This window comes from Coffea eugenioides, chromosome 11 (assembly GCF_003713205.1).
Source record: "Coffea eugenioides isolate CCC68of chromosome 11, Ceug_1.0, whole genome shotgun sequence".
Classification (NCBI taxonomy): domain Eukaryota; kingdom Viridiplantae; phylum Streptophyta; class Magnoliopsida; order Gentianales; family Rubiaceae; genus Coffea; species Coffea eugenioides.
This window is the reverse complement of record NC_040045.1, coordinates 28,169,263-28,182,281: the sequence shown is the minus strand read 5'-3', so window position 1 is coordinate 28,182,281 and position 13,019 is coordinate 28,169,263. Positions and strand designations below refer to the sequence as shown.

The window sequence follows — 13,019 nt, the reverse complement described above, 5'->3', positions numbered from 1 at the left end:
GTAGCAAGGTATCTGGTATGCCAACAAATAAAGGCCGAGTATCAAAGACCTGCCGACTTATTGCAACTCCTGAAAATTCCCCAATGGAAGTGGGAACATGTGGCAATAGATTTTGTGGTGGGATTGCCTCGAACAATTAGGAATAACGATGCCATTTGGGTTATAGTCGATCGGCTAACCAGATCTGTCCACTTTCTACCAATGTTGAATGGAGTAACAATGGAGAGGTTGGTAGAGATGTATGTGGAGGAAATCGTATGTCTTCATAGTGTTCCAATAAGTATAGTGTCTAATCGAGACCCTAGATTCATGTCTAGATTTTTGTCGACCTATCAAGAAGTTATGGGGACTGACCTGAGATTAAGTACCGCCTTCCACCCTCAAACGGATGGACAATCGGAAAGGACCATACAAACACTGAAAAACATGTTTAGAGCTTATGCTCTAGACTTCTCGAATAGTTGGGATAGGTTGGTGAAACTAATGGAGTTCTCGTACAATAATAGCTATCATAGCGGTATAGGTATGGCACCGTTTGAAGCGTTGTATGGATGAAAGTGTAGATCCCTCTTATAGTGGGATGAAATAAATGAGAAGCTGATCACTGGCTCTGATTTGGTAGAAAGAACTTTGAAAAAAATTAAGATTATTCGAGAAAGATTAAAAGTAGTTTAGGACCGAAACAAGAGTTGGGTGGATTCCAAGAGGAGACCTTTAGCGTTTCAACCGGGAGAAAAGGTATATTTGAAAGTATCCCCTACCAAAGGAGTGATGAGATTTGGAAGAAGTGGCAAGTTAAGTCCGAGGTATGTAGGGCCTTACGAAATACTGGATAGAGTTAGACCTCTAGCGTATCGACTGGCTCTCCTGCCTACTTTGTCAATGATACATAATGTTTTTCATGTCTCCCAACTGAAAAAGTATGTATCGGATCCGAGCTATATTTTGGATGATCAACCCATCAAAGTGAGGGAGAACTTATCAGTGAAGGAAGTTCCTTTAAGAATCGTGGATCGGAATGACCAAGTTTTAAGAAGAAGGACCATACCCTATGTCAAGGTGCAATGGACGAATCATACACTGCGAGAGGCAACGTGGGAGTTGGAGAAGGATATGCGCAGCCACGGATTTAAGGGGGGGCTGGTGGGGGCTTAAGCCCCCCCCAAGCCGCCGGAAAACCCCTATATATAGGGGATTTCGGCGGCCAGCCCAGCCCAGCCCCCCCACGGTGATCCAGATCTACCATCCTCCATGGCTCCATGAATGCTGCAGAGGAAGTGAAGAAGAGCTGGAAAGCCGCTGCCGTGCTGACTGCTGAGGAAGAAGATGACCCATTTCATTTTGAATTTTTTTTTTTGCCCTCTAAATACAAAACGACGTCGTTTCACTTTTAGTGGAACGACGTCGTTTTGTATAATGAGGGGGCTTCATCTGATGCAAAAGCACGCCGCCAGTGCCAAAGGGCAAACAAGACTCCAACTCCAAGAAGAAGACGCCAGGCTCCAAGAACTCCAAGAAGCTTCAGTTGAGATTCTACCATCCTGCTTCAAGCCTTCAATTCAAGGCTCCAAGACTCCAACTCTCCACCATTCCATTCACATAAATCTTTTAGGTTAGTTTTTTGGTTTAAATTACAATATTCATCTTTATATTTTTGTTAATTATATGTTTAAATTATTTTTGAATTTTGAGTATCTTGATATTAATTTGATTAAGATTAATTTTTATTTAGTTTATGTTAATGTAATTTAAGAATTTGCAAGATTACATTAAAAAATTTAATGATATTAAATTTAAATTAGAAATTAGTTTAGAAATTGTATAGATTTTAGGTTGTATTTAGTTTTTAAAATTTTGTTAGTTTTATATTTGAAATTTTAAGAATTAATTATATGAATTAGAAATTTTGAATGTAAATATAAATTCAAAATTTTATGAGATTGAATTAGAGATTATATGGGTATTTAGTTGTACCTTATTTTAACTTTTTGATAATTTTATATAATGAATTTTATAAATTGAGAAATATAAGTAATATGAATTTATTATTAAATTAAAGAATTATTTATATGAATTTTAAATTAATTGATTATTGAATTGCATAATTTTATTGAATTTAACCACAATTATTTAATTGTGACAGAAAATGGAGAGATTCTTTAAACCTAAACGAGTCTGTAGTGGTGAATCTTCAAATGAGCCTAATATTAGTGAACCAGTTCAAAATCAATCTTGTGTGGAATTGAATTTAAATGATATTGTTAGTGATCCGGGATTACGAAAATCAGTTGAGAAATTTGATATTTCTCTTCGAGACCATGTCCGAAGAGAGTATTTGACTAAGGGACCTTGCCAACCGATTGGCCATATGTATCCAAAAACATCATTTGGTAAACAACATAGAAGTTTCCAAGATAGTTGGTATCAAAAGTTTGTATGGTTAGAGTATAGCATATCGAAAGATGCGGCGTTTTGCTTTTGGTGCTTTCTTTTCAAAGCACAAAATAAGGGAGGTCAATATGCAGAGGATGCCTTTACAAAAACGGGATTCAATAATTGGAAAAAGGCAATGGAAAGATTTAATGAACATATTGGAGCTGTGAATAGTTGCCATAATGATGCTAGAATACAGTTTGAAAGTTTTCAAGATCAAAGGCATAGTGTGTCAAATGTGCTACGATCTTGTGGGCGCGAAATAGATATTGCATATCGCACCCGTTTAACTGCTGCTCTGGATGTGACCCGCTTTCTTTTGAAGCAAGGATTGGCTTTTCGTGGAAATGATGAGTCAACTAGTTCTTCAAATAGAGGCAATTTTCTTGAATTGTTTGAGTGGTATAGCCAGCGAAATACTGAGATTTTTGAGGTTGTAAATCAAAATGCTCCTGCAAATAATCAACTAACTTCTCCAATGATTCAAAAAGATCTGGCACATGCTTGTGCCTCAGAGATCACAAGTGTTATAATCAATGATATTGGAGACAATTATTTTTCCCTAATAGTTGTTGATGAGTCTGGAGACAGTTCAGTGAAAGAGCAAATGGGAGTTGTTTTGAGATATGTGAACAAAGAAGGGCATGTGATTGAACGTTTCCTTGCAATTGTACATGTGTCTGACACCACATCTCTTTGTTTGAAAGATGCAATTGATTCTTTATTCGCGCAACACGGATTATCATTATCCAAATTGAGAGGTCAAGGATATGACGGAGCTTCAAATATGCGAGGTGAGTTCAATGGTTTGAAGGCCCTTATATTACAAGAAAATCCCTATGCGATGTATATTCACTGTTTTGCTCACCAACTCCAGTTAGTTATTGTTGCTGTTGCTAAGGGAAATATCATTGTCAGTGAATTCTTTGGCTATGTCTCTATGATTGTCAATTTAACTGGAGCATCATGTAAAAGGAGAGATCAATTAAGACAAATAGAACATGATAAGATTGTTACACTTTTAGACAGTGGAGATATTATTAGTGGAAAAGGCAAAAATCAAGAAACTAGTTTAGCAAGACCAGGGGATACTCGTTGGGGATCACACTATCTAACATTACTTCGTCTATCCTCTATGTGGGCTTCGGTGATTGGAATATTGGGAAATATACAAGATGATGCCACCACTTCTGACAATAGAGGTATGGCCAGGGGTTTGATTGATAGAATGAATGATTATGAGTTTGTTTTTGCATTGCACCTGATGAAGTATTTATTGGGAATCACAAATGACTTGTCACTTGTTTTGCAACAAAGGGATCAAAATATTGTCCAAGCCATGAGTTTGATTGATACTATGAAATCTCAATTGCAAGACTTTAGGGAAGAGGGATGGCAAATAATTTTAGATGAAGTCAACAATTTTTGTGAGTTGAATATGATTCCCGTGATTGATATGGAAGACAGTATAGCAATCCGTGGCAATGCCAGGCGCAGTCGCAGAGGTCAAACCATCACTAATTTTCATCATTATCGCGTGGAAATTTTTTGTGAGGTATTATTTTTGAAATTATTATTTCATTACATTTGTTACTTGTTAGCAGATTTTCTTAGTTATTAATTTTATTATTGTTGTGATGTCAGGTTGTTGATTTAATTATACAAGAGATGAATAATCGTTTCTCGGAAGTTAGCACGGAATTGCTTAGTTGCATAGCATGTCTTGATCCAAAAAGTTCTTTCTCTCAATTCAATGTGCAGAAACTACTCCGTCTTGCTGATTTATATCCTGAAGACTTCTCAAGTAACGATTATTTATATCTTGAGTCTCAACTTCGAAATTATATTTATAATGTGCAACGCGATCCTCAATTTTCAGAAGTTGGAGATTTGGGAAGTCTTGCTCAACAAATGGTTAAAACTGGTAAAAATACAGTTTTTCCATTGGTTTATCGTCTGATCCAGTTGGCATTAGTTCTACCAGTTGCGACTGCTTCTGTTGAAAGAGTATTTTCTGCAATGAATATTGTCAAGACTGATTTGCGCAACAAAATGGGAGACGAGTGGATGAATGACTGTCTGGTTGTATACATCGAGAAGGATATTTTTGCAACAATTGAAAATGAGCAAATATTGCAGCGTTTTCAACGGATGAAGACTCGTAGAATGCAATTGTCTCCTCTTCGTTATTCGAATGCAACAACTACCAATACTTCAAGTGTTAATCAATAACAAATTTTTGGGTATGTATAATTATATGTTTTTATTATTTTTATAATTATTGATTCTAAATTTTACTTATTAAATATATTTATTTCGTCACAAAAAATTTTTTTTAATACACTTCAGCCCCCCCAAAAATAAATTTCTGGCTCCGTCCCTGGATATGCGGAATAGATACCTCTATCTTTTTTATCAAGATATGTAAGTTTCAAGGACGAAACTTTTTGTGAGGGGGGTAGAATGTAAAAACCCATGTCCTTGCCCATTTTTTTAGTTTATTTTGCTCAATTAATTAAAAAGGCAAAATTACTCTAGGTGAAAAAAAATAATAATATAAATTTATTAGTAGGATAGGGTAGAGGAGTAATTAGGGTTAGTAAGGAGATAAGGTAGGATAAGAGTTCATAATAAACTAAGATTCTTATCTAAACCACCTACTAGTGGGAAGTGCTAGGGTTTAGGATTTTTATCAAAACAATAGAGAGACAAATAACACTATTCCTACATTTCCCTTGTCTGCCTCCCTTAGAGTAAGAATCGACTAAGAATAGAGGAGAAGGAGAAGATGTCGTCGTCGAACAAGCAGACAACTAAGCGCCTAGACCTGTACGACACCAGTTTAGAAGGTCTAAGGTAGTTCCACTTGAGCAACCAGACAAAGGTAGGTGATACTTACCCTTCTGAGATTTCAAAAGTTTAAAGTAAAATTTTTGTCATCGATTATATTTTTACGTGTTAATCTGAATTGTTTTTTATTAAATGATTTACTTGATTGTTTAAGCAAGTTCTATTTTGACTATACAGAAAAATGGACCATGTGACTTATTTGAAACTTTTTAATATGTTATTATATACCAAATGAACTGTATCTTTTATGAAATCCAGAACTATGCATGTGACATGTGAAATGAATTTATGTCAAGAAAAACTCAAAACAGTCATGGAATAGACGGTAGGGGCTATAGTCCTGTCTAATGGTCATGGTAGTCTGGTATAGAGTCCGGCCAATTGATAAGGTCATGGTAGTCTGATATAAAATCCGGGCGATTGAACATGTATGTAATGAGACCAATCGGTAGTCATGAAACCTATTGGTCGCCCACCTAGAAGGGGTTTAATCTCTAGGCTAAATACTCAATAACCGGTCATTACATGTACTTGTTATGAGCTGATATGAAATGATTTATGAACTGATATGAAGAGACTTATGAATTAATATGAAATGATTATGACTTTATGATTTTTCATATATAGTTATCAATAAGATGCTTTTAAATTACTTGTCACTCGTTACTACTGATTGTTTTATAAACAACATTACTTTCATGATTATGGATGTGAACAGTGTGCAAATGATTTGATTTATATCTATATGTGTACCTATAACGTTATGAATGCATGGTCCAACAGAAGAGTAGATATTACCTACTGAGCGACTTGTCGCTCAACCCACTTTTTACCATCTTTGCAGATTCTAAAGAGTATGAGTTGATTTACGTAGAAGACCCTGAGGACGACTTTTATTAGTTTCGAAGTGAATAGAAGTTAGCAAGCTAGCTACTTCTAGTTGTTAGTTTTATTTACTTTTGTTTCCGCTGTTTCAACCGGAGAATAAATGTACGAACTTATTGGATATTCGTAGACTATCCTTCATACGAGATTTGTACCGCACTTTATCTAGTTGTATTATTTAATACTTTTAAAGTTTAGTATAGTCTGATATTGCCAAGTATTCTTGAGCGAGACTTGAGGATACGGGAATGTCACGTGACTAGCACGTGCGGACTCAGGGCGTGACAAGGGGAGTAAATAATTTCAAGATTTTTACGTCCATTGTCGAATAGCATCACATATAACTCTCAAACCAAGTAAAGCAACAAAAAAAAATTCATAAAACCTTAGTTAAGTGGTTAAGAAAGAAGTGTAGTATGTGATGTTCAGGATAGACGATCAGTTTTTAATCTTCCCAATGCTTTAACGTCCTGAGAAAATACTTCAATCGCAAAAGCCACTCAATTGAATGTCCTCTAAAGATTAAACTAAAGTTAATCTGAAGTTTATTCGAGGCATTGCAAGGAAGAAAAGGTTTATCGCAGTTGTTGAATTCAAGCAACTCTAACTTTGGAGCATCAAGTTGAGTAGTTGACATGTGACTGCAATCTCTCAAGATCAATTTCTTAAGAGTTTGGTTTGAGATCTTGAAACCCGCATAACTTTTGCAGCCGTGTATATCCAATGTTTCAAGAAAGAGAAGCTGAGATATCGGTGTCTCTAACATATCAATGTCAGCGGCACCATTCGCATATATTTTCAACTACTCCAGTGCTGTAGCATAGGCTGTCCAGTCAATGGTCATTGGCCAAAGTTGTTTGACTTCTTTCAATGTCGCAAATGAGAAAGTACGAAGCTTAGCTGCATTAATTTGAATCATATCAACCATATCGCAGAACAAACACTCAAAATGCTTCAATTCAGGTAAGTTTGGGACAGAGAGAAGTTTGTCCATCCAATTGCAGCATGATATCTTCACATACTCAACCAGTGGGCATCCAAGGAGAAACCTTTCCAATAGAGACTTATCATCAAAGCAGGAATGACATAATGAAAGGCTCTGTAGCTGGGGAAGTTTGATGTCCAAACAAGTCGCAAATCTACAACCACTCAAGCCCAAAATTTTTAGCCACCTAGCTTCAACAGCAAATTGAGGTATAGCATAATGGAGCCTTTGACGACTTGATGAAGTGTTAATGCGATGACCAACTTTTGTATCACGGGTTAAGCAGTCAATGCGAAGAACAAGCTCTGGCACAACCCTCATCATTGCATAATCAATCCATATATTCAATCTTTGAGCCAGTGAGCCCATCTTAGGAAAGTCAATGTACAATTGGAATCTCTGTATATTTAAGTTTTCTATAAAACGTCGTCCGATGAATTTTCCTGCCATTGACAGGAAATCGTCTTTTCTGCTGCTGCTGCCAGTACAGTCAAACGTTGGACCAGGAACCTCTCTACCACATTCTTGAACCCATCCTACTCCTTTTTCTTCTGGTTCTTTGTCTTGGTCCCACATGGTGCAGATAAAATGGTAGACAACAAATGAATAAAGGGTCCAAATACGATACCAGGATTTGGACAGGATGGCAGTACAGGCAACATCTCGGGTGGGTAAAAACGAATAGATGTGATAAATGATTGAATCAGACAGCCGAGAGAAGTGATTAAGGTTCGCATCCTTCCGACTTGTCTTAGGTTGCACCTTGTTCCCTGTCAATGACCAACAAAATGAAATTAATGAGAGTTAATTAGACGTCCGTGTCTAAGGGTAATGAACCGGTACTGGTTAAAGAACTCAGTGAATTCGTAAAGACTACCTTGTTCCATGATGGACAAATATCAAAAGAAACCTTAGTAACACTTCCTGCATTAGTAAGAATAACGTTAAATAAGATCTTTAAAATTCAAGTTTACATATACTTTTTTTTCTTCAAAAAAAAAAAGCAAAGTTGAAATCAAAGCAAGAAAAATGTTCTAAAAAATAAAATTATCCACATCTATTCGAAATAGTAGTGTAGAATGGCGCAATCACGACTTGGAAAATCATGTAAACGCCGAAAATCTATCTATACTATATATTATATATAAAGGGAGAGCATTGAATTTGCTGTAAACTTTTTTCGTCACTTTTTAGATTTTTAACTTTTCACAATCATTAAATTATAACTTTACCATCTAATTACATATTATTCATATTACCAACCAATGTAATCACACTAATTTTCACCCATAACCATTTACAAATATTGTAACCACCAAATTAATTAAAATTCCATTCAAAAAACTTTTAAAATATCAAAGTCTTTTTTTTTGTTTATGAAAATTTTATATTAAATTCCTTCATATAAAAAATGATTGTTACTAAATTATACACATCAGTTGCGCCCTTATCACTAGTCATTTTTCAAGAATGTAAACTGATTTTTTACAATTATTTATGATCATTCAAAAATTAGAAAAACTACGTCATTATATGTCAATCTATACCACTATTCATTTGTTGGTTTTGTCAATTTTTCATTTCCCCTTCCCATCTAATCAAAATTCATCTATTTGGGAGCTTAGATCCTTTAGGATAGAGAACAAATTCAAGTTCCTTTCGTTATTTTGCCTGTGAAAAGAAAAGAAGTTACTCGTTTTTCCCTTTATTTTGCACCATATTCCAATAGTTCCGCAAGGGCAAAGTTGGGAAATCCGCAAATTTAAACTAATGATCTTTTTTCCCGCATTTTTCAAAGGCTCGACAAAATAAACAAATAAAATATTTATTCTCCGACAAAGGATCTTTAGAAATCCCTCTATTTCTCCTCTTCAATTCTTCTCCGGTGAAACTCCCAAAACAACACCAAGATTTATACTAGTACAGGTACAGTTACAGATTACAGCATGAAACAGGAGGGAAGAATAATGAACAAGTAAAACTTGGCTTAAAAAATGTGTTTGAAGAAATGAAACAGGAGTCTTAATTTAGCAAAACCAAGATTCTCTGCCACAATGATCAACATAACAAACATCAACATAACAGATGAAGATAAATAGATCCTATAAGAAATCATGTGCAGAAACAATCACAAACAGATGAAGATAAATAGATCCTATGAAAAAATCATGCGCAGAAATGTATTTCAAACAGTGGGAATTGGATTTCAATCGAAATCCAATACATGCACAACTTATCTGAATTAGGATTTTGTCATATAAGTCTGTAACCCCTAAACAATCAAGATAAAATCCTAAAAATCAATTCTAATCTTACCAAATGGGAATGGCATGCAGGCAACCTAAGCACAATCGAGGTGGAATCTCAAAAAATCAAGAAATTCAACTGCAACATTTAAATAAAATTGAGACATTCGCACCAATTCAATGCCAGACTGGATATTTCTATTTTGTGATTAATCTCTTTCCTTAAGAAAAATTCCCATGTAGAAGAGGATGAATACCTGCAGACTTATGACCAGCGGCGGCGGGGGGTGGGCTCAGGGAGATGTGAATTGTTTGGGAATGGGAGAAAGAGTAAATGGTGCATGAGTGGATCCCTTAATATACTTGAAAGTCAAGACCAAATTTAATTAGTCATGCTATTTATATAAATTTTTTAGGGAGAGGTTTCTGACTATTTCACTTAGTTCCCTTGAAGTTTTTATAATTACACTTACCTCCATTGATTTGACACTTCGGTAACCAAACCTTAAAATAAGGTCAAAAATTTAATAAATATCCTAAAATGCCTTTATCTTATAAAGTTCAATTCATTCTTCTAAACAATTGTAAAGTAATTTGACACAATTATATAAAAAATAAGAGTCACAAGTTTGTCATGCCAATATTTGTTATTTAATAATTAACTATAACAATAAATCTTTTGCTATGATAAATTATTTTTTATAGTGCTTTATTGGGAATATAGATTCTTTTTAAGATAGAGAAGAAAGTATTACCTTGTGTTTTTTAAATTTATGGAGTTTTTTTAATAAAAGTTTATGGACTAGTTTAGTGATGGAACTACCATAGTTTGGTAGTGATTTTGAGCCATTTGTTTTTAATTATTGTTGATTTATTCTTCATTTTGATATAAAAAAAAGAGCTATAAAAGAATTGGATAATATTAAAAGTCATAAAAAATACTAGTTTAACGTTTGACCTGAATAGATATTAGTGACAATATTAATAGTTGTTTTATACTTCTAATGAAATATAAGAGAAATGAATAAGAAGGAAAAAGAAAAAATTATAAAAATCCATCCTTTGTATAGACATGGAAACAAGAGAGTTTTATTAAAATATTAAGGTTAGTATTGTCATTTTAAACGGGTAAGGGAGGTAGGTGTAATTTTTGAAACCTTAAGGGAGCCACATGAAATTATCAAAAAACTCAGGGGAGGTTTCTGAAATTATCCCATTTTTTTATTTTTTGGCCCTAACCTGATATAAGTTAAGAGTGGAAGAAATTGATGAAAAATATTTCTAATTCATGATTTGTATTCAGAGATCCCGCAAAAATGCCAGCACAGGCTCGCAAATGTGTTACATTGTGAAAATTTTGAATTCCTATATTGAGACCTTAACGGCTACTTCCCGACAAAAAATTTTTTTTTTAAAGAATGAGTCATATTAGTTTATCCAGTAAGCAATGATAACTAAAAATTCTTTATCCGTTTAATGAATTTTTTTTCTTTTGGCATTTGGCCTTGTCACTTTCATGTAAATTGCTTGTTGAATGTAAGCAATGATTAAAACTCTTAATTATGCTTGAATTCTAAATTCTAATCCTGGCTTTTCATTTTTTTCTCTTGTTGAATGTAAGCAATGATTAAAACTCTTAATTATGTTTGAATTCTAAATTCTAATCCTGGCTTTTCATTTTTTTCTCTTCAAAAGAAAAAAAAAATGCATAAGATTTTTTTTCTTTTTTGGCATAAGCTATCATTTGTTAACTTATACATGAGAGAGTTACAATGTTACATGATGAATATTGCTTTTGGGGCCTTTCTGGATTTGAAGTTTTCGGTGACAATCTTTGACCTCCAACAACAATCTGATTTTGTTGAGCAACATCTATTCTTTTTCACCATATTACACTTGCCCACCATCTTTCCCATTTTTTATTTTAAAACGGAGATGGATTGTTGGCATAAATCTTTTTTGGGTGTTTTCCCCATGCACATACATTGTACATGAAAAAATGCTTGTGGTCAGTTTAGGTGGAGCTGAAAATTTGGTAAGTGGAATTTTAGGGGCCATTTGGATTGTTATTTTCTGGAGTTTTGTAAAAACAAAATTTAATTATAATGATTTGATATACGTAAAATAAAAAGATAATTGAAAAATGTAATTCATGAAAAACAAAAAATTTTTTGGACAAAAATGTCTTTTACAGGCTGTTCCCTTTCCCTTGGAGTTCTGAACCTGCCTTCAAATCTAATGGTGGCCTCTTTTTGGCTCATACTTTGTCTTTCATTTTCTTTTATCAAAATTGCTGAACAGCTTAGAGTTCGAGAGAAATTTGATTCTGATTGGAAGAAAATTACTTGGGTTTTGAAGAAAAGGACAATGGAAGGTAACAAGAAATCTTCAAGCTTGTATATGCTGCATCCCAGGTTTATTTCGACAAAAAGCAGGTTGAGTTACATTCGACTGCCGTTCCTAGGTTTATGCAATTGAGCCGAATCATCCTTTTCTCTGCATTATTTCGTACTAAACAGAAATTGTAATAGCATAATAGTCAGCAGGCACTCACAAGTTCATGAGTATGCTTTCTGGTTAGACTTTGAAAGTTTAAAGTTATATTTCGAAACATTAACTGCTGCTATCAAATTGATTTTTCTTACTCTTTTCAAGTTTTTTAAAAAAAAGTTTTATTCTTTTGGTTAATAACTAAAAATTCTTGACCAGTTCAATGAATTTTTATGTTTTCGCCTTTTCAATTTGATGTAAATTGCATGTTGAATTGAAGGAATGCTCAGCGGATTTAATAGTGTTTGAATCCCTAATTCTTGTTCTTGTTTCAGTTTTTCTCAAAGTTCATAATTATATCCATTGTTTTTGTGTGATGGTATATATGTGTGGAGACGAGAGTGTTTATTTTTTGCTACTTTTGTTGTTGCTGTTGTTGCTGAAACTCTAATTTCAATTTAATATGATTTGTCTATTAATGCTCCTCCTAAGTGCATAACATGAACACATAATGTCAAAAAAGATGCAACAACACACTAATTATATAATTGCGAGTGCCTTAATGTGGTGGCACTGGATTTAGAATTGAATTTTTGTTGGACTTTACTTAGTTTTTAGCGGAATTAATTAGCGTTGTTGTTAGTTTAATTTTCAGGCAAACACGTTGAAATCCTATTAATTAGAGTTGGATTTAACTTTCTTGAGAGGTTATTTTCATGATTAATTTATGAAATTGAAGAGAACTCCGAGTCTCAAAATGGCTGCGAAGCGATTGAAATCATTCATAAGGGCAGCAATGCGTGGATTTAGATTCAAAGAACAATCTGACTTCATCATGCTATGACTAAGAATTACTAACATATAGATCTGTTATATTGATTGATTTTGCTTCTTTATGTATCTGTGTCATGTTTGTTTAATATATTTTCTGTTATTAGTGTAGATTTGTTTGAATGAAATGACCTTTCTTATATATAAAAAAAAAAGAATTACTAGCGCCATATGTTCCTTAGTTTCCCACACTAAGGCAGAGAAATTATAAGGGAAGCCGAAGAGGAGGATATCATTATCAGAGAAGTCATTCCCATTTTACTATAAACAGGAATGGTTACCACCAATCTTATAAGCGC

At 34.0% G+C, this 13,019-nt stretch overlaps 2 protein-coding genes across 2 annotated transcripts; one reads left to right on the top strand and one right to left on the bottom strand.

Annotated features, from left to right (window-relative positions):
- The first annotated feature begins 2,146 nt into the window (after positions 1-2,146).
- Positions 2,147-4,665, top strand: LOC113752180 (zinc finger MYM-type protein 1-like). Its single transcript, XM_027296310.1, has 2 exons — positions 2,147-3,988; positions 4,078-4,665. Exons 1-2 carry the CDS (start codon positions 2,147-2,149, stop codon positions 4,663-4,665), a joined length of 2,430 nt encoding a protein of 809 aa, XP_027152111.1.
- A 2,305-nt stretch (positions 4,666-6,970) lies between these two features.
- On the bottom strand, positions 6,971-8,040 carry LOC113752179. Its single transcript, XM_027296309.1, has 2 exons — positions 8,031-8,040; positions 6,971-7,923 (listed from the first exon to the last, which is right to left on the bottom strand). Exons 1-2 carry the CDS (start codon positions 8,038-8,040, stop codon positions 6,971-6,973), a joined length of 963 nt encoding a protein of 320 aa, XP_027152110.1.
- Positions 8,041-13,019: the final 4,979 nt, after the last annotated feature.